General features: G+C 43.5%; 4 protein-coding genes across 6 annotated transcripts in view; 1 reads left to right on the forward strand and 3 right to left on the reverse strand.

Moving 5' to 3' along the window:
- Nucleotides 1-2,016: 2,016 nt before the first annotated feature.
- pdcd7 (programmed cell death 7) lies at nt 2,017-5,711 on the reverse strand. Its single transcript, XM_084475759.1, has 5 exons — nt 4,449-5,711; nt 3,971-4,109; nt 3,334-3,564; nt 2,671-2,758; nt 2,017-2,471 (listed from the first exon to the last, which is right to left on the reverse strand). Exons 1-5 carry the CDS (start codon nt 5,508-5,510, stop codon nt 2,354-2,356), a joined length of 1,638 nt encoding a protein of 545 aa, XP_084331885.1. The 5' UTR covers nt 5,511-5,711; the 3' UTR covers nt 2,017-2,353.
- A 787-nt stretch (nt 5,712-6,498) lies between these two features.
- Nucleotides 6,499-11,188, forward strand: spg21 (SPG21 abhydrolase domain containing, maspardin). Its single transcript, XM_084475763.1, has 9 exons — nt 6,499-6,625; nt 7,033-7,097; nt 7,792-7,953; nt 8,203-8,283; nt 8,812-8,957; nt 9,047-9,155; nt 9,683-9,790; nt 9,889-10,029; nt 10,430-11,188. The coding sequence occupies exons 2-9, from the start codon at nt 7,035-7,037 to the stop codon at nt 10,553-10,555; spliced, it is 936 nt and encodes a 311-aa protein (XP_084331889.1). The 5' UTR covers nt 6,499-6,625; nt 7,033-7,034; the 3' UTR covers nt 10,556-11,188.
- A 720-nt stretch (nt 11,189-11,908) lies between these two features.
- Nucleotides 11,909-21,981, reverse strand: ankdd1a (ankyrin repeat and death domain containing 1A). Of its 3 annotated transcripts, none has more exons than XM_084475761.1 (15): nt 21,848-21,981; nt 20,583-20,686; nt 19,593-19,691; nt 19,336-19,434; nt 18,199-18,303; nt 17,245-17,343; nt 16,988-17,086; nt 16,651-16,749; nt 16,373-16,471; nt 16,135-16,233; nt 14,675-14,773; nt 14,223-14,315; nt 13,654-13,855; nt 12,718-12,849; nt 11,909-12,430 (listed from the first exon to the last, which is right to left on the reverse strand). In XM_084475761.1, the coding sequence occupies exons 1-15, from the start codon at nt 21,879-21,881 to the stop codon at nt 12,369-12,371; spliced, it is 1,524 nt and encodes a 507-aa protein (XP_084331887.1). In that variant the 5' UTR covers nt 21,882-21,981; the 3' UTR covers nt 11,909-12,368. The 3 variants fall into 3 exon arrangements, with proteins under 3 accessions (XP_084331887.1, XP_084331888.1, XP_084331886.1); XM_084475762.1 differs by having other exon boundaries at nt 11,909-12,426; nt 14,223-14,318; XM_084475760.1 differs by having other exon boundaries at nt 14,223-14,318.
- A 677-nt stretch (nt 21,982-22,658) lies between these two features.
- Nucleotides 22,659-25,807, reverse strand: part of plekho2 (pleckstrin homology domain containing, family O member 2) — a 13,148-nt gene continuing 9,999 nt past the window's right edge. Inside the window, exon 7 of the mRNA XM_084476015.1 lies at nt 22,659-25,781. Coding sequence (XP_084332141.1) covers nt 24,357-25,781 — 1,425 coding nt within the window. The 3' untranslated portion in view covers nt 22,659-24,356. The remainder of the gene's footprint in view (nt 25,782-25,807) is intronic.

Below are 25,807 nucleotides of genomic sequence, written 5' to 3' on the forward strand. Positions count from 1 at the left end.
CACACACACACACACACACACACAAGCATGTCCACTCATTTTCGTTCTCTCAACAAAAACACACATGTGCCTCCACGCACAAACCTATGCACACACACACAAACAAATATTAACATTTACAGTCAGACATAAGTGGCTCGACTTCTCTGGACACACACACAAACACACACACACACACACACACACACACACACACACACGTGTATAAACCGTTGGATAGAAGGTACGTGGTGGGAGAAATTGCTCACAGCCAAACCGTTCCATCATTGCCCTCTGGATAATGCTAAACTCAAGCGAATAAGCATTTGGTACCTTTATGGCCCCCCAGATGAAGCATAACACAAAGTGGGATCAAAGCCAGAGGGTTGTGGACCTACAGTATGAGCAGGCTGACTGGAGACCCAGCAGTCACCGACTTCATAAGCTCATTAGTGCGATTCAAGAGATAAACAACCAAATAACCTGGCTGGAACACATGCTTTTCCCATGGTCAACCTGGTAATTTATGTGGGCAATGTTTATAGTAATGATATACATTGATACATTCAGTAAGTGCCTAGCAATCAATACCATTCATTAGAATTAAACAACCTATAAACAATCAACGTCATGAATATATCACCAACTGACACCTTCTATGAATGCGTACTTCCTTTTTTTTTTAACTTAAAAGTCCTACTGTAATCTTCATCGCTACAGCAGTCCACTGGAAGATACACATAAATGGAACTTGCGATTTATTTTAAAACTCTAATGCTTTTTTCATGTTTGAGGAAACAGAATATTGCCAGTGATAATTAACTCATAAACCCAGTTAAGTAGGCCTAATTTAACAACACATACCAGTGATTATATACATCAACAATATTGTACTATGAAGGTAAACACAAACTTACTTGTCGTTTTCTTCCTTCAGTCCCTTCTCTTAGTTGGATGAGTAGCCGTCGGTGTCTGAGCCTCTAAGCCTCCACTTAGACCGATGCTTGGACTACCACACATGAACCCAGTCCTCCTGAGACACTAATCCACTGACATAACCTGTGACTTCAGACTCTTAACTCCTACATGACACGCGTTCCTGGGAGACACAACACACGTACGACACAATACCTGACCTTACTATTATCAATGCTTTAAACCTGAAATGAATAGATAACTGAAACACTGTTTGTTATCTTAAACACGGTTTCAGTTATCTGCCTTGTAATATTTGCATTGCCGTGTTGATAGTGAATGATCTAGATAGCAATACAATACCATAACAATACAGGCAAATGATATATAACACAAAAGGTGTGACATGTGTGAAGATCAAAATAATGACTATGAGTTTAGTAGTTAGGTACAGTTAGGTACAGGTTGTTGCTGGTGTGTGGGAGTAGGCAACACCCGTTTTAGAATCAATGGTTGTTGGATTAGTGTGTAAACAGAAAGGCAACCTGGGGACAGTCTGTGTAGGAAATGGTTAATCCTGCCATAGTGCACCGGTTGTTTACTACTCTATATATAGGCTACCTGAGCGTAAGAGTATATTGTGGCAACCCGGCCCGTGACAATCAACGTGATGCAGAGCACCTGAGGCCCAAAGGAGAGCAGACCTTAAAAAGCCTGCTCCAAGGTGCATTCAGGGCTCTCTTGGCTTGGGTGCAAGGAGAGTCCAGTCGGTGTGGCTGTGCCACCCGATTATCTTTTAGTTCTTTTAAGACAGATCCTTTATGTTTGATTAAAAGTGCCTTTGTGGCTTAACAACCCAGAGAATCGCGTGCTGACTGAAGTAAGGTGGTTCACTCCGAGCCGGGTTGCCACAATATAAATAGCAAGGCTCTCGTAATTTGAATTCCACAAACTCAAAAGGTTTTTATCAAAAGATACAGTAGTCAATGCCCTATGTTTCCAAACACTTCAGGCTTTAACCTCTGAAATAACATTTTTGATAGAACATTTCTGAACATTTGGGATTGTGAATTAATTCAACAAAGTCTTAATCACATTAATTTTTTTATATCCCAACAAAATGTACATTCATCACATGATGAACTAATTAAAAAAAAAGCTTTCTTAACACACATTATGTTCATTGGCATTAAAACACCATAAAACGTTTTACTCCAAAATAATTGTCCTAAAAAAACTCCAATATTTTACATCAAGGGTAAAAACAGCCACCAGCATAACCTGGCGACCTAATAGTTTGCCCCTGTATTTCTCATTTAGTTCAGTTCAAGGTCAGGGGCAAATGCACAAGATGGGTCCCAGTGTCCCTTCCAGGCCACCGTAGCAGGCAGGTAAACCTCAGGGTTGTATCACCACCTGAGTGTGTGTGTGATTCGAGGTAAGCCAGTAGACTCTGCTGTCAAGCCAGGGCTGAGGCCCAGGCGTTGTCTGAGGGGGGCTCAGGCAGCACCCACCCCTGGGGAACTGGGGAGCTCTCAGCCTGACCAGCGGGCACCAGAAACTGGTCCCACTCCCTCCTGGCAGAGGAGACATGAAGCAGGATTATTAAAGTAGAAGGTGTAGTAGTAGTAGTAGTAGTAGTAGTACTTTAGTAGTAAAGAAGTAGTAACAAGTATTTTATAAAGTCACAGTGAAGAAGCTGTCAAAACACAATGAAAAGTAGTTGAATTTGTTTGAGTTGTGATTTCGATATCCACCAGCAGAGGGCGAACACACCTTATCTGCACCAGGGCCTGCAGTGAACGCTCGGCCTGGGTGTAGTATTCTCTGAAGGGCTGCTGGCGTGGGTCGGCCGGCACCTCGTCTACAGAAAGACAGAACCAGGAACCACTTCAGTCAAAGCATTTTGTAAAAAACATTATATTATATTGTTCCAGTGTGTCAGGTACAGATTGATACAATCAGTGCATCACCGAGTACTGGTAAAACACTATTGGCCAGGTGGTAGACCCCTTATCCTAAAGCATCACACAACATGGTGAGTGCATACATTCTTAGCATGGGGGAAGCTTTAACCCATGGCAGCGTGAATCCAATGATCTATAGAAAACAATTTAGCTTTTTAAACAGTTTTGTAAATGTAAAAGATGGATTGATTTGTGTACATCTACATTTACATTCAGAGCATTAAGCTGACACTTTTATTCAAAGCGACTTACAATATGTACATTTGTCAGAAGAAAGAAACAACAATATATCGCAAGTGCCAAGCACTTACAATTGTTAGGTCAACCCATTCCCCGTATACAACAAAGACAGCTAGGATAAGACGCAACGCATGACAAGTACTACTTTGAAGTGCCAGGACGTACAACACACATTATATACAGGACAGTACATCAAGCACCATCTGTTGCTGTGTACACCCGTCTCTCTTACCTCCGAAGAGCATGACGTCCACCTCCCGTTTCTTCTGCAGCTGTCTCTCCCTCTCCTTGCGCTGTCGCTCCTCCAGGTCCCGCTGTCGCTCCTCCTCCTGCTCGCCCTCCAGCATGACGCGGAGCGCCTTCTCCTCCGCCCCGTACACCGCCGTCCGCGTGCGGATCAGCGCCCGCAGCCGCTCCAGCTGACCGCCGAACCCCTGCTCCGAGTCGGCGTCCGGGGAGATGCCTGACGTTGGGTGATGGAAGTCGATATATAAAGTCAGGTTTAAGGGAACGTTTACGGGATAGTTGCTATTTGTATTTGTACATTACATATATATCATCTAAAAAATTATAATATAGTTGTATATCTTACAGATAGCACTTTAAATATGTGTCAAATTATGCAATTTGAGTTCAAGGATAAATCACTACTTTTTTACTTCCTTAACTGTGGTTCCTGCGTTTAATCTGTGCATCTAATTCAGTTGAGTAATTGTGTTGCACGGGTTGCAGCTTGCCCTTTCTGACGACGGCTGGTATCACAGAGTTATTTCAATAAGCAAATATCTTTTCGGCTAGGAGTCAGACACCGTAACCCCTACACCTTAGTGTTGGGGTAACCCCTACTGTGGGTTTTGAGGGGTTCTTACCCTTCCTGGACGCTGCCTCCTTCCTCAGCTTCCTCAGCTTCTCCAGGGAGCGAAGGATGTCCTGCATCCTCTTCACATCCGCCTGCTTCTTCCTAACCTCACACAAAACGGAGTCCGCTGCCAGCTTCAACTCTTGCTCCTGGTGGAGCATACAGGAGAAACAAAGCAGAATGTTTGAATTTGTGCCACACAAGCAGAAAAAGACATCTGCTCAATGGACAAATAGTTTATTTTATAATTTAATTTAAATGATGATCTATCTTATTGAAGTGCAGTTATGAGTAGACAATTTAAGTAAGGCTGTTTGATATGTATGATGAAGTCAATTAGTAGACACTTTAATACTTTAATTCAGATAAATGTCATTAAAGAGGCTAGGGTTAGGCTGAGCAGGATCGCACCGAGAAACTATGCGTTTAGGAGTCGAGCACCTTAGCAGCTGACTACACTATCCTGTCCACCTAGACCTCAAACTCACCTTCTTTTTCTCCTCTACCGCCTGAATCCGTTTCATCCTCCATTTGTCGATGGCCGCCTCCTTATCCGCAAACCGGTCCTCTGCCAGCTCTTCCCTCTTCGCCTGCTTACGCCTCCTCAACCGCGCCCTTCTCTTAGTGATGTGCACAAGTTTGCTTTTCAACCCCTCTAAATGGTCACAGCTCTTGAGGGACATCAGTTTCTCTTGGAGCTCCTTCTTCATGTCTTGCGCCTGAAGGTAAACACTGGCCCACCCGCTATCATCCTCCAGGTTCTGCTTCAGCGTGTCGCAGGCGAGGGACAGCTTTGACACGAGCTGCAGAGCGCCGTAGAGGTCCTCTCGAAACCGCATGGGAGACGGCTTGGAGGCCGTCCGCTCGGACTCCGGGATCTTTTTGGCAGCTGTTCTTCTTCTCTGTAAGAACTGCCGGATCCACTGCTCATCTTGTCTCCTCTGAACGACGCTCTCATCCAGAGGGGCTCTACCGAGAGCTTGCCCTGGTTCCTTGCCCTTAGCTGCAGATAAGGTCTGGTAACTACGAACAGGTGCACTGTGTTTTTCTGACAAATCCCTATATTCCTGTTGTTGATGCTGATATGTAAAACCCGGTGGTTCAGAATCTCCAAACGTGGAATAAGCGTGCTGATTACCTTGCCTGGGGTCGAGGTTCGTCGTTGGGGGATGACCATACATTTGACTATTTGAAGGCCCCGCGTTGTTGTGTCTGTCACCGACTATTGGAGTAAACGGACCACTGGGTTCCCTGAGAGCTCCCTGGCCAGAGGTGAGTGAAGGCGGATACTGGCTGGGCGGACAGTTGAATGGCGGGGGTGGAAGCGAGGGATTGAACCCATAGCCCTGATCCCCGTAGGCGCCATACCCCTCCATCCTGGGTGGGGGAGGTGGAGGCACATTGGGTGGGAATCCGTAAGGATAGCCGCCATATCCTGGATGCTGAGGCGGTGCAGGTGGGCCTGACCAGAACTGACCCGCATTGACGTCGTTTGGTGGTGGATCCTGGGACGACCAGGACCAGGGTGGGTTTGAATGGTTGCTCGACATGTTAGAGGTGTGAGTCCCCCTTTGCAGTCTCCTACCTCCGCTGCTGGTTTAAAACACGTCTGGGTCGAAACATACTGAACTGTAGGAAGGTTTACAACGTGTTTATGTCTTACTTAACATCCCGTGGGTTATAACTCACACGTGTGGAGTATGTGAGGAAGAAATGCATAAAATAAACAGAAACAATCGTTGACAATCACTTTGAAACTGGACGCCATGTTGGTGTGGATATTCTTCGCAGTTTATTTATGGTTCTAAATAACACCGAAGGAGCGTCTACTGCCCCCTCCTGTCGGGAAGAGATACAGCAGCTCCAATATAATCACACTGATGATTATGATTCGGTTTAAATCAAAATGTTATATATATATATATATATATATATATTTTTTTTTTATTTATAAATAATTGATTATAAAAAAAAATCTTTCCAAGTGTAAATTTTGACATGATTTATACTTTCTCTTTTTTAATCATATCTATATTTCCCTCTGTTTTCCTAGTTAGCTGTGTGACATACCACTGTGAAATTGTGTCACTATACTCACTAACACTAACAGACAGTTAAACTCAAAGTCGAAGCAGATATGAAGCACCTAAACAATCAAGATGAGGAGGACATAACAGGAGACCAAATAATGATACTGATAATAATGATTTTTTTGTATAATAACAGTCACGTAATTTTGAATATAAATATAAGGCCTCCATTCCATCAGATATTTGTGTAACGCAAATGCAGCTGCATTTACGGATTTACATATTCAAAACATAAACGATATCCGCAAACAGCCCGCAACACACACACACACACACACACACACACACACACACACACACACACACACACACACACACACACACACACACACACACACACACACACACACACACACACACACACACACACACACACACACACACACACACACACACACACACACACACACACACAAATCAAAACGCATACGCATGCGCAGATCCTGAATGTTGTTTCTCCTTTGCGGAAGTCAACGATCTGTCATATGACCGGAGAGCCTGGAGAACGAGAGCGATGCCGCACGTTAATGGATAAAAGTACGAGAAAACGTCGAATGACATCCAACACGAGAAAGGTACTATCGTCCTTTATGTGACCCACGCCGTTGGGCTTCACCCTGGGGGTTGTGAGGACGAATCCTCAGGTGCGATTCTCTGCGTACACTTCAGCCAAGTCACGAGTGGTCGAGTGCGACCTCGTCCACTACAACTAAACTAGTTGTATTTCTTCACCATCCTAAACACCTGATAATAAACTCAATGTGTTATTAACCAACCTGACTTCCTATAACTAGTGGATCGAGTCATCTAGAGGTGACCTGTAGTGAGTGGTTATCTAAATACAATCACATGTTGTTACGGGGCGCAGTTAATTAACTATGAATATGAATATGATGGACAGGTTTGCAGTCAAATGCAGTCAACCAAGTGCCACAGTTTGACAGGGCTTTCAACATAATGCCTTCTCACTGATCTGTTGCAGGAATGGAGGAGATAAAAGTGTCTCCCGACTACAACTGGTTCAGAAGTACAGTGCCATTGAAAAGAGTAAGTGTTGAAACAAGGCCCTAATCTGTCTGGTAAGAAGCGATCATCCCTGCCCTGTGAAGCCTCATCACGGGATCCATGTCAAGCTCAGTATTGTAGTATACAGTATTGTGTCCAATGTTAACTCAATATGCAGCTTCTACACATGATCCACAAGTTGGTAACAATGGAGTCGTCTTGAAGCCCTTTAGTTAACCATTATCCACCGTTTAAACACTAAACAGTGAACAGACTGAAATTGTGCTGTGGCTACCGTGGACTTCACTGACACGCTTCCTCACATTGTGTCACAGCTACTGTTCCCCTTTCAGCAAGATTTATGAAATTATCAAACAGTTAGTTGTTACTAGATCCCTTTGTGAACTCGCTTTGCATTACCTGTTATCCACTTCTGCTTTTGTATTTCAGTTCAATATTATTTTAAGCCTCAACACGGCTGGTTGCAACTGATGACAAACCTCATCCAGCATTGGACATCGCAATGCTTAACTTTTTTATGGCCACCTAAAGATAATACATCATCTCTTTGTGTGTAAATATATACATAAGCAAACATAAATCAAATGTAGTAAAATTACATATTCTGTATCCCAATATGGAAACGGAGGTGCTGCAGCATCAAGTCAAATAAGAGAAGATAAAATGAACGCATACTTAGACCGATTTCTTTAACACAGTTGCTTATGTCTTTCAGATAATAGTCGACGACGATGACAGCAAAGTGTGGTCGCTGTACGACGCCGGGCCCAAGAGCATCCGGTGCCCCATCATCTTCCTGCCCCCTGTCAGTGGGACTGCGGAGGTGTTCTTCCAGCAGGTCCTGGCTCTGACCGGCTGGGGCTACAGAGTCATCTCGGTGAGAGCATTAGTCCCTCCACCGCCAGGGTTCAGCATCATCATCCATCACATACAACTCCTAATCACTCAGTCTAGAAACCCCTCTGGACACCACAATGTGAAGAATGACAAATGTTCGGCTTTAATGCCTCAGCGCTTAGCTTTTCTGCAAGACGATTGACACTGTGTGTGTGTGTGTGTGTGTGTGTGTGTGTGTGTGTGTGTGTGTGTGTGTGTGTGTGTGTGTGTGTGTGTGTGTGTGTCTTAGTTGCAGTATCCTGTATACTGGGATCTCTTGGAGTTCTGCGATGGATTCCGGAAGCTTCTCGACCACTTGCAGTTGGATAAGGTAAATCAAGTCTGTTTTGGAAAGAAACCCGTCTAGTGTACCAGGTTGGACTGTTGGCTTCCATGGATACGCCCAATACATTAAATTCAGCAGTTGGGCTACAGTTGAATTACGCGCGATTGGGTTTGATGCAAATCATGTTCGCTTCAAAGAGCCCCTCCCTTATAGCCCCAAGTCACGCACAGGCGTGTGATGTAACGTGGCGCGACGGAAACCCAAGAACATGCTTTAAGCATGCTTGTTATGTATTCGCATACCAAAGGGGTATGCATTTTCGGGGGGGGGGGGGGAGGTTATTCATCAAGCCACAGAAAGTTGTATTGGTCGGAGATGTGAATGGCCTTTTAAATGCACTGTTCAACTGCCTTATTTTTTAAATAAATTAATATTATTAATTAATAAATTCAGTTATTACCATATAATAAGTTATATATATATTTTTTTTGTTTTTTGTTTTTTGTAAAAAGTTTATGAAATAGAATATGAAACATTGTACATTCGTTGTTTGTGTGTATTTTCTGTTTGAAGGTTCATTTGTGTGGGGCGTCGTTGGGAGGGTTCCTGGCCCAGAAGTTCGCAGAGTGTACGTACAAGTCCCCCAGAGTCCACTCGCTAATACTGTGCAACTCCTTCAGCGACACCTCCATCTTTAACCAGACCTGGGCGGCAAACAGGTAATTGAATCTCCACGTTTCTTGTGATTTCTACCGTCCTTTCTCCTCTGCTGTGTCAGACCTATATTAAACGATGCCTTGCTCCACAGCTTTTGGTTGATGCCAGCCTTTATGCTGAAGAAGATTGTTTTGGGGAACTTTGCCAAAGGACCCGTCGACCCCAAAATGGCGGACGCTATTGACTTCATGGTGGACCGGGTAAGCCCTTAGAAAGGGACTTAGAAAGGGACTCTCTTTTTGAGAACTTATCAATAAAAATCGATTGCTTTAAAGCATTTAGAAATCATTTTGTTTGAGCACTTGCACGTGTTTATTTGTACATCTTCGATTGTTTAAAATTGGGAAACCTTTATCAGACTCATTTATTTTCTGTTTAATAGTAAACTTGTTTTAAGTCTATAGATGTTTGTGTTAGACTATAGTACATAGAATATACTTTAATTGTCAATGTGCAGTAGAACCATACAATGAAATTAGCTTATGCTAAAACAATGCTACACAACACCCACACAATAAATAGTATAAAACAAATAATAATAATAAAAAAAAAACATGCTTTTTTTTGTAAGCTACAAAATAAATTAGAAGACTTATCAAGATCTGGGACTGAAGCATGAATACTTTTGTTAACCTGTGGTCAAGAAACATCACTCAGTTTACATGAGCGATGTATAATCACTCTGGATTCTATTCTGGTATCTTCTCTCCTCCACCCCCCTGGTTAGCTGGAGAGCCTGAACCAAAGCGACCTCGCCTCCCGGCTAACACTCAACTGTCAGAACTCCTACGTGGAACCACACAAGATAAAGGACGTGGTGGTGACCATCATTGATGTGAGCTTCACAAACCAGGCCTTTCAGCCAGCCATTTCTCCAGCCAAACACCACCATACTGTTTAAATCGCTGTTCTAAACTTTGTTTCGATGCGCAGGTGTTTGATCACAGCGCCCTCTCCCTGGAGGCCAAGGAGGAGATGTATAAACTGTACCCCAACGCCAGGCGAGCTCATCTCAAAACAGGCGGGAACTTCCCTTACCTCTGCCGGAGTGCGGAGGTCAACCTGTACATCCAGGTAGGCGTCGATCGACTCATCGGGACCGGGAGCGACTTTCAAAGTCTTGTGCAGAAAACACACTGGTTATGAAGTCAGAGTGCTCTGTGTCACGGTTCGTGGGTATGTAAAAGGCCTATTTACTATGAAGTCATTTGGAGGCGTGTAACCGGTAGTACCCGAGTGTACTGCGAGTGGTAGGCCGGATTTTATTCCTGAACTATTCAATTTTACACTAATAGAAAAATGGTACAGATCATTGAAAATAAATCATCAGTGTTGCTTTGTGCATTCAACACGTTTTCCATTGTAACGTTTTCCAATGAACCCTGAAGCCTTCAGCTGGGGTCAACACACCCTAACTACTCGGCTAGTCCACCCCTTCAATCCGGTTCCGTTATGCGGCGTGTCTTTATTGCAGATACACTTGCGCCAATTCCATGGAACGAGGTACGCCGCCATCAACCCCTCCATGGTCAGCGCCGAGGAGCTGGAGGTGCAGAAGACTCAGCTGAACGATGACAGAGACGTAGACGACAGCCAATGAGAGACTACCTTGTGCTGCGGTCACCCACCTGTGTGTGTGTGTGTGTGTGTGTGTGTGTGTGTGTGTGTGTGTGTGTGTGTGTGTGTGTGTGTGTGTGTGTGTGTGTGTGTGTGTGTGTGTGTGTGTGTGTGTGTGTGTGTGTGTGCGCGCGCGGAGAAACCATTGAAAGGAAGCTGAAGCTTATCACTCTTGAGCTTGCTGATTTGCGTCGTACTTCTTTCTCCAGCGCCTTGTTTTGAACTGACTTCTCTTAGCATCGCCGTTTTCTTTCCTCCGAGGCTGAATAATCAATATACAGATTCAATTGATTATATTTGTACCACACAAAAAACGACAGTATTTTGATAATCGCCTATTGTATATATCGAGAAAGCTCTGAGGCAGCTTCGTCTTAAGATTGCTGTATGATTCCACGTCATGAGTTATTTGCCTTATGTGAAAATTATTTGGACGAGTCATGATGACCTTGCACTTTTTATTTTTGGGTTACCACTGCCAACAGTTAACTAGTAGAATGTGAGCAAAATGTGTGTGCGGGTTATACGGAAACAAGCATTGGGTAGGGTAGGTATTCGCTAGAGTTGAACCACATTGTCATCCCTCTAATTTGGAGTAAATGCATTGAATACTTGGCGTGTCCGATGTGTTGTGCAGTCATTTCAAGTTTGAGTGACTGAATAGGTCTACATTTTAAAACACTGTGACATTCTATCTTGGGGGTATAAGTACTTTTACAACGGAACATTTCAAACTACTTTCTACCCTTACTCTATTTTGTAAATAAAATAATAAATACGGAAAACTAGTCGAATGTAGATATTTTTTCAAATATGATGGTTCATTAATTTGAGCTTGAATATCAAAGGAGCAATTTAAGTACACAGTTATGTGTGAGGATAAACAAAATAGGAATGGTCAAATCATGTTGATTGTGCTCCAACGTAGGAAATGTGTAGGGCTTGTACATTGTAATGTCAGATTGCAACGTCTTCCGCCATTTTGGGAGTGTAGGGGAATGTTGGTAATTATGTTTGTAGTAATGGTTCTTTGGTCATTGTTTAGTTAATTGTTTGTGAAATGATTTGCCATTGTGGGAAGACACCGTTGTGTTTGAGACAGCCACAGATATTCTAATTGTGAAACGTGGCAATACGTTTTTCATTAGCCTAGGTTACTGAATATTTATGTTGATTTCGGAATTTACAGAACTACAACTCTCTTGAATCCTCTTAATATGGTTGAGTATCGCCAACAATAAGTCCCATGACGCTTTCTGCTGTATTGTAGATAAAAGTACAGATTTTTTGATTTTGATCTGAGTCTTTGTTAGGAAAACAGTTACCAACTCAACAATTATATTAATACATCATTTATTGGATTTACATGACATGGTAGAAAGAAGGTTATGCCAATAACACTTTAAATATTACAGCATTTGTCAGACACCCTAGTGCTAAAAGGTGCCATAAGAACATTAAATCGGTACAGAAGTCTTCATCAGCAAGGCTTGATGCAACAGCAGTTTTACATCCGAGGGAATTTCCACAAGACCTTGTATTGCATTGTGAGAAGAACATCTAATTTTGGGGTTGCAGCAGTTTGTGCAGTGGTTTCAGTCGCACTGAAACCATTATTTATTCTCACCACACACTCATTTAGGGATATTGGACACACTCAAAACATGCAATGCATCGGCACTGCAAAAGGCATGCGTTGGATGAACATTAAACACAACAGTAGACCAGCAGGAGGTGAGTTCTTCAGAGGCGGAGACCTTGTCTCTTGATCTTGCTTCGTGCTGTGGTATGTTGCTTCACATCAAGCAACATATTCTGGGATGGATGATGTCATCGTTCGCTTTTTGGCGGATGCTTTCTGCAAGATTATGGGGGGTGGAGAGGGGTGAAAGGAGTGAAATCTTACTTACTTACAATACAATTAGCCCTTAATCACATGTACAGTCCCAAAGGGCTTCAAAGGCACACATTACACAACAGTTCCTTACCATCATTTGAAATTATGAAATGGCAGAATAGGCAATCATGAACGCTTTCAATCATTATCATCCTTAAAACCCAAATCAAGTGTTTCTAAGACAATGATCATCACACTCAAACCTAACGGTGGCAGGAGTCACAGTGGAGTTGTTTTGAAGAGCTCACCTGCCAGGTCAGTGCGTGAGATCTCCACCAGCCCCTCGTACAGGCCTTTCACTGGGTTGTCCCCGGCCTGCACTGCCCCGTGCAGCCAGATCAGCAGCATCCGGTGGCCGTGCTCTTTGAAGCTCTTGGAACCTTGAAGTTAGAGGAGAGATAACATTCATACGCACATTACAACACTGAAGTTTGAGGAATGGGGAAGCTTTTGTGAAATTAACTTGGAAAGGTCCATGAGTTTATGGTCTGGATTTGATGCTGGCCATGCCTAGATTCAAAGCTCTTCATGAGGTCTTTATGAGCTGTGGTCTTCACAAGGTTGTGGTCTTCATGAGGCTGTGTTCTTCTTTGTGGCTCATGCTGCATTTGTGTCTAAGCTTGGTGTTTAGTAATAGCAGTGGTCCACCTGCCATTACCTTTTTAAATATCAGTGAAAACAAACAGGGCCCAGGCGATCGACGCCTGTGGTCCATTTGCTCTCAGGATTTATTTACAAGCTTTTATTTGGTTTCCTTAGTTACGCCCCAAGCTTAATTATTGGGTTTTCTAAGTCAATAGTTTTGCAATGAATGTCAGAACTGTAGTGCTAGACCAATGCCCTACTGCTAACCAAACACTAACCAAACACAGTTGCACCTGCTCTACTCTCTGCTCTAGAACAACAAGCATTCTTCTCCACATTATATCATACCGCTGTCTCATGGTTTGGAGTGAAACTTGAGACGATGCCATGCTGATCATCCCCATGGTTTATGTCTATTATTTGTTGGCATCCTGTACAGTTGTTTTTTTTTTTGTCCTTTTTACAACAAATATATTATATTCATATATTATATTATATTTATATTATGTGCAAACCTTCCGGACACTAAAACACATCCTGGTTCTGATCATCAGCTGATAAAGAAGATAGTATTTCACCCGAACAAGAAAGTGATTGACCTGTCCACTGTTGCTCTATGGCCCGCATGTGGTCACTGGTGAAGCCCCAGTGCTGGCCCAGGATCTTCCACTCGCCCCGGCAGAGGTGCTTGGTGGCCAGGCTCCACAGAACGGAGCGCAGGTGCTGGGTCTCCAGCTGGTGGTCCTGCCTGAAGGTCAGGGGCCGGCCGTCCCACGGGGGCTGGCCCCTGGACGCGCTGTCCTGGGAGGGCAGGCAGAATTATGTTGGATGTAAGTGGAGTAGATCATGTATTATGCACTGTGTGATCATATTACATCAAAGCATCTAGTTATGTAATATTTTCAAAAATATATACGTATATGCAGGGAATCATCCAAGCAGACTAAAGTATCACATAAACCTTATAATGTCTTTACATGTTAAGTAAGATAAGTAACATGTTGAGTAAATTCAACTCCTACTTACGGCTGTAGTTATATATCTGTTATGTTTATGGACATTAATATATATTTCCATCCATCTATTCTTTTTCACATATTACAACCTTTACTTTAACAAGGTATTTTGTGCAATTTAAAAACATGCAGAACCACTCCACAAAATGTACTTTTTCCCACTTGTAGAACCGGTCTGCCTTGATGATCATATCGACGAGGATGACGTGGCCGCCCCTCGCCGCGACCTCCAGACACGTTTTGCCCTGCTGGGGGGGTCATTATACATACAACATGCGCTTAATGTTACTTTAGGTTCAGTCACATCAGGAGCAGAAGAGGATAATCCTCCCTCCCTGGTGTTGTGTGAGGTTGCTTGAGTTCATTTAAATAACTTATTCATAGTAACTTACTAATAAGTAACTTACTAATTCATATTTAAATAATATTAATGCATCTTATTATTCACTGTGTGCTAACATTGCCTCACCTATGAGAACATCTATAGTAGCCCGCCTTAGTGAACCCACCGTTCTTTAGAATGAACACGCGCCCTTGTTTAAAAAGAATGTCCAGTCATGTGGCACAGATAAGAGCTTTTGTCGTGGGGCACGTTGAGCTGTACCTTGTCCGTCAGGTTGAGTTTGACTCCGGCTACGAGCATCATCTCCACCAGGTCCTGGCGGCCGTCTTCTGCAGCGATGTGTAAGGGGGTCTGAAGTCTCTGCAGGGAGATGAACCACAGATCAGCGGGAGTGTGTTTGTACAGCCCTTAATCACAGTGACAGTCTCCAAGGGCCTCACAGGCCACATCTGATGACACCAGCCCCAGGGTTACGATGCATTTTATATCCACATCATGATCAAGGATTGTGATTTTAACATAAGCTTGGAAGAATATACTAGTACGTAATGAAATTAATACAAAACATCATTGGAAAATATTACAATGGAAAACATATGATGGAAATCACAAAGGGACAGTGTTTTTTTTATATAATAATCTAAATTGTACTTATTTACCAAGGCACCTTTATCCAGAACAAATTACAGTGATACAGAAACATGTCAAGAAGGAGCAGGAAGGGGTTGGGGCTTATTTAACTCTAGGATGCCTACAGGTAGGCTGTGTTGGGACAATGTACCCTGTACCTTTCGGCTTGTAGTCAAACACAGCATAGATTACACTGCCCTGCACCTAATTCCCCCCCGAACTATATATCTTTATTAACTTTATTGGTTAAGTGACTGAAATACTATAATAAATAATCGTATATATGACCTATTTGTATTGGAAATAAGACTGAATTTCTTACAGAGGTAGCACTTTAAGGACTTAGGCAGATAAGGGAAACATCCGTGTGTTCAAGAAGTTTGTTATCTCTCTCTTCTAAGTTTCACAATCCAGTAACTATCCGTGCTGCACGCTTGTATGCAGCATCCAGGCCATATGTAGGTTGCATCATAGCAGTGGCGTTGACATTTAGAGCATCAAACATGTAATTTTCTGCATTCTGGTGAAATTATATGCACCAATTCCTGCCTTTACTGCATCAATTTCTGGTGTGAATGTCTTTATTTATGTCAAGCCAAACACTCAGGAAACTGGCCCCAGGTGACAGTTCTAAATATAGTGGAGTATAATGCAGCAATGCTCTCAGGCATTCTGTATTGCTTTGCCTTCGAAGGCTTCAGCGGAATGCATCGTGGCAGGTTTTGTTGGCGATACTGCGCCATTTTGCTATGCCTTGAGAGAGTTGAAGTAATGTATAGTGTACATTAGAAACTGAGGTGTTAATTGCAATGTGACTCCCTTTAGGCATGATTTACTCTTCTTTCCTTATGTTGTGTCTTTCGTTTCAGCAATTGTGTCTGTATTCCTTGGAAGAAAGACAGGTCCCTGTTGCATCTATGAGCGGCTTTCTAGCGTTTTGTCAAAACAAAAGTCCACTCCTTCTTTCATTTTTTTATTGAGGGGATAAATGCACGTGTTCAAAACAATATTGAGGGGATCCCCTACACCCCCCAACCCCGAAATCTACACCTACGCCTCATAGTAACAGTAACGATGTCTCCTGTTCTCACCTTGTCAGGGATGTCCAGGTCACATCCAGAATCTAGCAGTAGCCGTATGACGTTGGTGTGATGGTTGGACACTGCTATGTGAAGAGGCGTCCTGTTTTGCTGTTCACAACACAGGAATGAAACAAGACATGGTCAACACAAATAAGAATGAATTTCCCTGCAATACAACATCCAGAAAACAGCTCAGTGAATGCTACAAACAATAAACGCTCACAGTTTGACATTGTATTGTACTTACACTGTCTACAACATCTGTATGAGTCTTTGCTTCCAGCATTAAGGTGGTCATATTGACAAAGCCGTGCTGAGCTGCGAAATGCAAGGCATTCATGTCCTTCTGCAGAAAAAAATAAGGAAGAAAACACAACAATAATGTTACACTTCAAACGTCAACCTTGGCTCCATTTTTAAATCATCAGACCATGACGGCCGTAGTCTTCAATCACTGACGTGGTCCAGAGTCTGCCTCTGCATGGTGTAAGTAAATGTACAAGTACAGCTATAATTTGAGCATACCATAGTTTGAGCGTTGACATTACAGCCGGAGAGCAGCAAGAGTTCCACACAACTACAGTGATCCTCATCCACCGCCATGTGCAATGCTGTGAGACCCTCCTGGGAAAGAAGACAGAGAAGAGAAATCACTACTAAAACCACTTAAGTAGATTCACTGTCAAATGGCACGTGTGTGCCATAAGTGCGAATATAGCAGGTAAACAGTGAACCACTCATACAGACACCTTCACCTCGACACAGAGCGAGCATCTGTGGTGTCACTACAGCCGTCACTACATATGGAGTGTCAGATGGCATGCTGCTCAGCACATCACACTTGGTTCCACGCTTCACTCACTGCGTTCCTCTCATCCACATCCAAGCCCGTCTCCAGGATCTTCCTCAGGACCTCACAGCAACCGTTCTTGGCTGCCAGATGCAGAGCCGTGTTCCCCTCCTGTGTCGCAATCGAAGGAAGGAGAAATGCATTTACATTTTTACATTTATATTATTCTATAAAGACTTTATTCATTCACTCATACACGTGTGTCCATTTGTCCATTGATAAACGACAGAAATTACTTTTTTTGTTCATGTCTGTGTGAAGATGGTCACCTTGTCTTTTGAGCCGTGTGTACAACCCATCCCGATCAGATACTCCACCACTTCCAGCTGTCCGTGTTCAGTAGCCAGGAGGAACGCTGTCCTCCCCGCCTGTCCAGACAGATGTCTTTAGATTCATCACAGTAGGCCTGACCAGAGACATGTCCTTAACATCACAGTAGGCCTGACCAGAGACATGTCCTTAACATCACAGTAGGCCTGACCAGAGACATGTCCTTAACATCACAGTAGGCCTGACCAGAGACATGTCCTTAACAACACAGTAGGCCTGACCAGAGACATGTCCTTAACAACACAGTAGGCCTGACCAGAGACATGTCCTTAACAACACAGTAGGCCTGACCGGAGACATTGACACAGCCACCCTAATTAAAAATGTATTCGCTCATGTTTGTTTAGGATGCTTTCATGAAATGGTATATGTCTTCATCATATGGGTGCGGTAGCAGGTTAAACAGGTCTGGGAACCGGTATCGAAGGGTTTAGTTACAATACAAACATTTCATATAAAGAACCTCAGAAAAGAAGGCGGATGCTAAAGAGTGGTCACTTGATATTCATTGTAATGTCTCTGAACAAAGGGGCCTGTATTTTTACATTCACTGCAACTGTTGGAATCAATGCAGCTGGTACTCCATTTGTAAATGTTCCCCACAGAGCCTATCACAAATGGAACACACATACTGTATGTCAACAAGGTTTCTAAATGACCCTCTCTCTTTAAATTACCACTTAATACTGTACTGTTGCTGTCTGTGGCCTTGTTGGTGTTAACCAGGGAAAGACAGGATCCATACTAAAATCTATAAAGTCAACAGGTTGGGGCATTCTTAACTGTACATGTGTGTGTTTGTTCGGTCTTTGTGTGTGTGTGTGTGTGTGTGTGTGTGTGTGCGTGCGTGCGTGCGTGAATGAGTGCCATTGGTAGAGGGGAGAACTCCACACCTTGTCCACTCTGTCCAGGCTGAGATCTTCCAGGTTCTCCATGATGAACTCCAGGACTTTGGTGTGACCTCGCTGGGCCGCACAGTGGAGCATGCTCAGGCCATTCTGGAAGACCAACACACACACACACACACACACACACACACACACACATATATATCAGGCGCACATATTCATACTTTGTGGTCACGTGACTACCTTGGATACCTGGAGGGCAACAAACGCTGGCAAAATGGCGACGAACAACGGCCAACCAGGGGAATTGCAGCCTTGCAGATTTCTGATACTTCAATCAATCAACTATTTGACCATATGTCACAAAATGTTAAAATTAGATACGAAGAGAAGATAAACATACTCGGAACTTGTGATCCATACACAGCACCCGCTGACGTATTCATTGCTTTGAAGCTGGCAAAGACTCTACCAGACTTGGAGTTTGGAGATATTTACATTTATCTCATAGAGAATCTGTTACCTTATACTGCACAAAAATTGAAAGCCTACTGATGGGTTAACAACGCTGTCGTATGGGAGGTGAAAAACAGGAATATCTTCATAATCAAAGCAAAGGTGAATGTTACTATTCCACCATCCACTATGAAATGTCCCCTTTTGTCCGCGATTACATAGCCAATGTGGTCTTATTATAGCCCGATCATTCACTAAAAAACACATAGAAAGATTAAAGCATCCAGCATATGATTTCAATAATGTGTGAGGGCAGGGATGATCGCACAGTTGCTGTTACAGAATGCTGTGCGATTTAATCTGCAGTGGAATGAGCGCTGGGCGGAGATGTTCGCGCATTTCAGAAGCAGGGAGATTCCGTACAAAAATAAATGTCTAATTTGTCAGTTTGCCATGTGTATGCCTGGTACAAATGCTCCCGTTGACCTAATATTTCCATCACAACGGTATTTGGACTGAGAGGAACCTAATGACCATTCGTGTGGTAAAACTGGCGACGTCCTGATTAGTTTACTAGGTTTCGTTGCTGGAGTTCTTGCCCGCCAGCCAGCCGACGTCACGTGCAAAGTATGAATACATATACACACACATACACGTTCCTAGTTGGGACATTATGAGGTTGTCATAACCATGAATGGAGAGGTGTGAGGAGGAGGCGTGGCCTACCTTGTTCTCCCAGGTGAGCAGGGCTCCAGAGGCCACCAGGAGCTGCAGGACCTTCAGGTGACCGAACCAGGAGGCCAGCAGGAGGGCGTTCATGCCAAACTACCAACACACACGTTGAAGCCTTCAGTCGTTTTGCATGTCGTTGCTACACTGGTTCCACTAATTGTATGTGTTTGTGTGTGTGTGTATTTGTTCATGTGTGTGTTGTGTCCATGTCTGTGTTCAACTGTGTGTGTGTGTTGTATATCTAAACATACACTGTCCTCCTCGTCCAGGTGTCTGTCCCGCTGCAGCAGCAGACGGACAGCCTCTTCGTTGCCGGCTCCAGCCGCCCAGTGCAGCGCCTTCCTCTCCACCTGGAGACAGAGGACACACCTCCACCATGTGAACCCCTACTAGAGGTCTACTACAGGTCTAACCCTTACTAGAGGTCTACTACAGGTCTAACCCTTACTAGAGGTCTACTACAGGTCTAACCCTTACTAGAGGTCTACTACAGGTCTAACCCTTACTAGAGGTCTACTACAGGTCTAACCCTTACTAGAGGTCTACTACAGGTCTGTACACACAGAGGAAACACCTCCACCATGTGAACCCCTACTAGAGGTCTACTACACGTCTCAACCATGTGAACCCCTACTAGAGGTCTACTACACGTCTCAACCATGTGAACCCTTACTAGAGGTCTACTACAGGTCTTACTAGAGGTCTACTACAGGTTTTACTAGAGGTATACTACAGGTCCTACACAGCGGAAACACCTCCACCATGTTAACCCCTACTAGAGGTCTACTACAGGTCTACACACAGGAAACACCTCCATAATGTTAACCCTTACTAGAGGTCTACTACAGGTCTAACCCTTGCTATAGGTATACTACAGGTCTCTACACTCAAAGGAAACACCTCCTCCATGTTAACCCTTACTAGAGCATTGTGAATAACATTTTGTACCTGGCCCTGTGTAACCCTTTGAAATTGTGCTAAACCGTCACCACCAGATTTGATTGATTTGATCGAGTCGTGTGTGGACTCCTGGTCCATTCTATTAACTATTTAGTCATTAGCAGACTGAATTCAGATACAGGTCCTCAGGAGCAGGTATGGGTTATCTTGCTCAATGATCGGGTAGACTGCGGGGATTGGGGTTGGATTCAGACCCGGGACCTTTAGGCTGGAGGTCAAACACCCTAACCCCTAGAGCCAGACTGTCAAACCCCTAGGCCCGCTGCCTTCTCAACACTCACCTTGTTCTTGGCCCGGACGTTGACCCCCAGCCTGATCAGCTCCTGCATCCTCTCCACCTCGTTCCTCTTGGCCGCGTCATGGAGGGCCTTCTCTGACAGCAGCACTGGACATGACACAGCGGCGATGACATCTTCAGCTTCTGCTGACGTTGCTGACTCAAAGACCAATTTTAATCCTTGAATCATCACAGTCCCATGAATCTGACTCAGGATTAAGTCTGATTAATCCTGAAATAAAGTCTGATTTAGATATCTTTATGTATCTTTACAAGCTCAGATCTGGGTGAACTAGTATCACTTGCTTTCGTTTTATTTTTGGTTTGACCAATCATGTCGCTGGAGGCTGGAAGCACGTAATTGGCTAACAGGGAACACAAACTCGGCCAGCAGTAGTAAACTTTACAAAAGTGACTGTAAATGCTTTAAATCAACACGGTGTAGACTGGCCACTGTAGAAATACAGATATTTAAATAATTATAACATAATTAGAATTAGAATAATTATGTTTAATAAAGTATACATCATAAGGCATACATTGACGATAGATAGCCTATCTTCTGTGTGTTTCTATTCTCCACATCTGCTGCACTGCCAATTAGCTATGTTCATATCTAAATAGTTGGTGCTGCACCGATTGTTGTCTGATCTGATGTTGTTTTGTCTGAACAAATATCGACCAAACGTCATCCTTTGAACAAAGTATTTTCAACCGCTAGTGGGCGACAAGACTACAGACACCGGCATATTCCTTTAAACCGGCTGGTCAACTGATCTACCGTTATTGGAATGAAATAAAAAAAAATGTATTTGTAAAACATGTAATTAGATTATGCTTAGGAATAACTTAAATTAAACCATAATTGACCACTGGGCCCACATCAAGCTCAATGGGATTTATAGTCCTAGATGGAATAGCCTTTATAGATATTTTCCTTTGGAATCAATTAACCAATTAGGCTACCTAGGCTACTTGATTTATTTGAAGCAGGGAAATAAAACAATAGAAGGAAACCAAATATCGGTTGTATTCAATAATTGATATGCAGCAAGTGCCCACAAAAATGGTGCTGCGTCGTTTGAACCATATGTCAATGATTTCACAATATCAAGGGTATCAAGAGATATCACCAATAATAAACCCTTCATTGACCACATCACACATTGACAAATCCTGAATGGAGGAAGCACTATCGCCCAGCTGTTCTCAGGCATCTCACTGCATCTCTCGTATCCAAACACAGATCAACACCACTCTAACACTTACGCGTATCGTCCTCCGACGCCAGGTCATCCTCCATGCTTCCTAGGCTGTTATAAACCAATAAATCTCCGCATGCTTTAGTAGATCATCGGTCGCAGGCGTTTAGTAGCCTTTAGTGCGAGCAGCATAAACATGCGCTGTTACTCCAGCCCGGGAACATCCGGGTGAGCTGCCAAGAGGAAAGCAGCCCAGCCTTTATCTTCTAGGACAATCTAGGTCAAAACACACTCCTAACCCTCCTACTTCCATCATTAGTGAACACAATAAGTAGAAGAAGTGTTTAGGCTACACATTAATACAGAGGAGGAGATGGGATGAGAAATAATTGCCAATAGCAAAGATATATAAAATATATCTTTATAGATGGATAATAATTCATATTTTTAGGTATGTCATATTGTTGATTAGTTGGACTTTCCAATGTTTTAAATGAATGCATACATTTGGAAAGTCTGTCTTTAAAGTTTCCTTATCAACGTATAAGTGTTTCAAATAAAAAATAACCTTGGAAATAATGATTAATCTCAGTTCCAGTAAAAGGGGAATGCAGCAAGAAGCTGTTCCTATTTTAGTTACCGAAACTCACACCAACACACATGCATATGCACACAAACCAACACATACACTCACTCTCTTGTCTGACTCAAAATGATTTCCCTTTGGTTAAGAAAATGAAAGTTAGAAAAATCCCATTATTCACACACACATACACACACACACACACACACACACACACCCACACACACAAAAACTCTTATTTGACTCATATTATTCCCTTTTGGTCAACAATGAAAGTTAGAGAGAGCTGTCAGTTAATATAATGTGTACATTTATTTTCATTTTCATTTATATTTGCGTTATATTGCATGACAAAGGTGAACTATAAAAGATGGCAAAAAACTGACAAAGACAAGAAAGGCCTATTAACACACCTGACCTACCGGGTTAGCATTAGACAATAGCAACAAGGCTTTCCAGGAACATGGGTTAGAATCTGTTGTGGACAAATCATTAATAACTTAATATGGAATTATTTATTTAAAATGTGGTATGTACAATGTGGTTTTAACCCATTCACAATCAACCTTCCACAGGAAACGATTCTGTGTGTCAAATCTCCAAGACATTTATTTCAGCTGGTGTCACCTGTGCTAACTGCATATCAATCAATCATTAAGATCCTTAACAAGCCATTCTTGGCATCATCCTTTACACACAACTACTCAAGGAACCACATGTTTCCCTTTTGAGAACAACTCTTCTTAACACTTTCTCAATACACTTGCCGATATCAAATTCAAATACACCTGGTAAAGCAATGTACATAGCACAGTGCTCAAACAAACTCTCAAACAAACTGAAGTCAATACGCACAGAACAAACTAACCAAGACACACACATACACACAATGAAAAGGGAGATGTAGATTCACAGTCCATTGACACAAGCCTAAAATCTAAAATACATGATCAAATCTTCAGCCCTCAGTCAAACGAGAGCAGACTTCTGTTAAGGCAGTACTTTCCCTAATACTATATGATGTAACAATATGTACCCACCCACCTAGTTGAACCAGGAAGCGAGTCAGTTCCTGTATGATCTCCGTTTTGTGGAAGGGTGTTAAGTGCTAACACGTTACGTCTTACCACCGGTACCGGAGATGTGACGAAGGCCATGCTACTTCTACTTCACCTTGATTGGTTTTCTGCGATAATAAGAATTCAGTCAGCCTCCATGTCATCCCCATGACTAGAGACCTTATTTTGCATTTATTGGACAAGTCATTGAAACAAACTGCCAGGATGTAATTGTCACAGAAGATGACAAACACAACAGCAAAATAGAAGCACAAGTTAAGCATTGTTTAAAAGAGACTAAATTAACTCAATTGTACGTGTCACTTCTGCCACAAAAAAGGAATTTGTCTTCTTGTTAATTTTCTCTGAAATGAGTGTGGTGTGTGGCCTTAACCACGGCATTTCCTTTTCATAGGTGACAGGAAATAAGGCAGTCCCTGGCATTTTGGTCAGTGGCAGCGAAATATAAGTAATACAATCTCTTACTAACAAGTGTGTTGATTCTTACATGTAAACAATTCAGAATCTACTTTGACCTGATCACCTACCAATTATTTATGTTAAGAAACTATGTTTCAGAGTGGCCAGGCCAGACTCTGTACATTTCCGATGACAATTATCCAAAATTGCCATCTGCAATTTGTAGTATCTGTAAACCTAATAGGCTTAGTGCTAATTCATAATTTAAAATGATTCCCTCTATCTGGGATGGATTTTTTAAAGGTGCTCCATATATAATGGACCAGTAACTATGAAACATTCCTAGAAGATGAGGGAGAAGCCATTGTGCTTAAGAAGGTACAACCAGCAACAAGCTACGCTTCCACACACTCACCAACCAACACGCCCGGGAATGACATTCGCAATGACGCTACATCGTCTGGTTACTACAAGAAACCAAATAGTAACTCTGTACTTTTCTACATAGTGACCATTCACCAGCTACTCCTGTTGCTTCTGCTCGGACGTTTCGACTCCTCCAAGTTCTTCGCCTCCCTGAGAAAGTGATCCGCCATCCTTAGTTTCTCCATGGCCTTTGCCAGTAAATCTTCTGGCATGTTTTTTCCGAGGCCCTCCCCCTGTGTCTGGGCTGTGCCGCTGAGGAGTTCCTTTGTCTGCTTCAACCCCAGAGCAATTTCGCTCTCAAGGTTCTTGACCTCACTAAGACCGTCCCCACTGTCTCTCTGAGAAATGTCTCGGGTCTCCTCTGAATTGTTGGACAGCAGATCTCCAACCGAGGCCGACATGGCTTTGAAAATGGGTCTGAGAACGGGGGGTCGAGGAGCGACTTTAGGTTTTGGCCGGATTAGGTTTATCTGCACACTTGAGGACACCTGGGGGATCGTGGTTCCCTCAGGAGCCGCATCACGGATCTGCTCCGGGTTGTTGTAATCTTCGCCCTCGTCTTCACTCGCGTAGACAGAGTCTAAACCCACTTGACTTCCCCTTAGTGCAAAAGTGGAGGAAGCCAAAGTGTCTTCGCTTCCAGAGTCCACGCTGTCGCCCTCAGAGTGGCAAATGCTGCGCTCTGATGGCGCTCGCTGTGATTCCGGTTCGCTCAGAGTAAGAACCACGGTTGGGATATCATCGTGAGACTCTGTGGTGGGTTCGGGAGAGTCTTCTGTGTGGGTCGAGCAGACTGAAGGTGCAGTTTCACTGGAGGAGCTGGAGTCTTCCTGCTGAGTAACCATGGCGTCAGCACTCACTGTCGGTTGATCTTCAGGCTGAGGCGGCTTCACAGGAGAGAGCGGTTTTGGAGGACACATTTTTAAAGGCTTTTTCTTCAGGGGTGGCATTGGGCTAGGGCTCTTCCTGGTTGTTTCTAATGAAGGTGAGTCCGGGGTAGGTAGAGTTGTGGTGTCAGATTGCCATTGCACCTGCGGCTTGTTGCTGCTGGGGGCGTTAGCTGGACCACTTGGGGTAAAGTCTGATATTGGCTCAGGTGTTACATCTAATACTTTGGGAAGTTCCTCGGCACTGGGGCTTGTTGACATATCTTCCACCTCTGGCTTTAGGACAGTGGGTAGGGATGAGGATTGATCCATCTCACTGACTTTGTCTATGGTTTCATCACTTGGGCCTTCCGACGTCAATGGCGAGCCCTCCCGTTCCGGGTCTTTACCAGGCTTCTTGTCTTTAGGAGGTATAGTGGGATGGCTGGTTTCCTGCGCAGGCGACATGTCCATGGCTGGGTCATCCATGGAGCTGCTCATGGATTCGGTCCGAGGGGTGATCAGTGGATCTGTCTCTTTGTCAGCCCCGGGCACAGAATCACCTTCAGACAGGTCTTCAATGTCTTCTTCAGCAGCGGTAACGCTGGGCTTCAGCTCTTTAGACGGGGGCTTAGGTGGCCCTGGGACCTTTAGAAGAATCAGAAACAGAAGAA

Source organism: Micromesistius poutassou (assembly GCF_964030765.1).
Source record: "Micromesistius poutassou genome assembly, chromosome: 12".
In the NCBI taxonomy this organism is placed as follows: Eukaryota; Metazoa; Chordata; class Actinopteri; order Gadiformes; family Gadidae; genus Micromesistius; species Micromesistius poutassou.